This window comes from Etheostoma spectabile, chromosome 5, assembly GCF_008692095.1.
Source record: "Etheostoma spectabile isolate EspeVRDwgs_2016 chromosome 5, UIUC_Espe_1.0, whole genome shotgun sequence".
In the NCBI taxonomy this organism is placed as follows: Eukaryota; Metazoa; Chordata; class Actinopteri; order Perciformes; family Percidae; genus Etheostoma; species Etheostoma spectabile.
Genome location: NC_045737.1, coordinates 25658904 through 25660197, shown reverse-complemented (window position 1 = coordinate 25660197; position 1294 = coordinate 25658904). Strand labels below are relative to the sequence as shown.

The window sequence follows — 1294 nt, the reverse complement described above, 5'->3', positions numbered from 1 at the left end:
CACACACACACACACACACAAACACAAACACAAACACAAACAAACTAATTATTCATTCGTGCATATAAAGTAACTTGTTGTTGTGTGTTGCAGATGAAGCGAGCTATTCTTCATCAGACTCACTACGTGGAGCTGCTGCTGGTAGTCGACAACGACAGGGTAACCTACACACACACACACCTAATTCACTTTCTTTTTTGGAACATTTCAAAAGTTTGTTTAAAATTAGCTCGATAATTGAATAAAAAACGGCTAGTAACTGTGGGGCTTACTGAGTCTGAACTCTGCTGTGTGAAGCTTGAACTAATTTCACACAGCCACTGGGGGTTACTGTACTGTTACTCTCACATTGCCAGACCTTCTGGCTAGTCTACACAGCATTCCGGGATGGTAGAAAAATGTGCTCTGGTTTATTGGCATGTTTTTAAACCAATCACAATTGTCATGGGCGGTGCTAAACGCCGAACAGAGCCATGGTGCTTTTGCAAAATAGCCTCGGGAAGTAACCTGTTTTGGTGGAATGTGCTCGTTTAAAGGAACATGTTGTTTTATTATTAGAACTTTAGCTTGTTCACCGTATCCCCCAGAGTTAGACAAGTCGATACATACCTTTCTCATCTCTGTGTGTGCTGTAACTCTGTCTGACTCCCCCAGCATTATCAAAAACGTTTTAGCTATCTATGACTGTTTGATTGCTAACGTCAGCTCAAAACGCCATTCAAGTGACAGCCTTTGTTGTGTTTGATTGCTAACTTCTAGCCAGCAGTGAACAAACTTCGTTAAGTAGGTCCATTTTTACTGTATTGACATTACAGAAATCTCTCGTTAGCATCTTGTAGGCTACTTGTTGCAAAGTAACGAATGGGCAACTCACATCTTCACTTGTTGCAAAGTGACACATGCGCAACGCAAAAGGGGAGTGACAGAGGCTTACCCCCTTACTTCGCCTTTCTGAGAATATAGTTCCCAGTTAATATGTGTTTGTCTCATGTGACCTTGTTATTTGAACACCCTGGGACTATACATGTAAATAGGAACATGTTGGCGTTATTTTGTCACTTATTGGTAGCAGTAGCTAGTTGGAACCAGTTACCTGCAGGATCTTTGCCAGGCTAAGCTAATGCTGGGGGGGTCAGACAGAGTTACAGCACGCACAGAAATGAGAAGGGTATGTATCACCTTATCTAATACTGGGGGATACGTTGAATAAGCTAAAGTCCCAATAGGTTGGCGTGTTCCTTAAAAGGTTATTTTACTCTTGCAACAGAAAACTCAGATTGGACAGATAGTCTAG

The 1294-nt window shown here is 41.7% G+C and overlaps 1 protein-coding gene across 1 annotated transcript in view; it reads left to right on the top strand.

Annotated features, from left to right (window-relative positions):
- adam9a (ADAM metallopeptidase domain 9a) overlaps window positions 1–1294 on the top strand; it is a 31997-nt gene that overhangs the window by 16564 nt on the left and 14139 nt on the right. Inside the window, 1 exon segment of the mRNA XM_032515933.1 lies at window positions 94–159. Within this exon segment, the coding sequence (XP_032371824.1) occupies window positions 94–159 (66 nt within the window).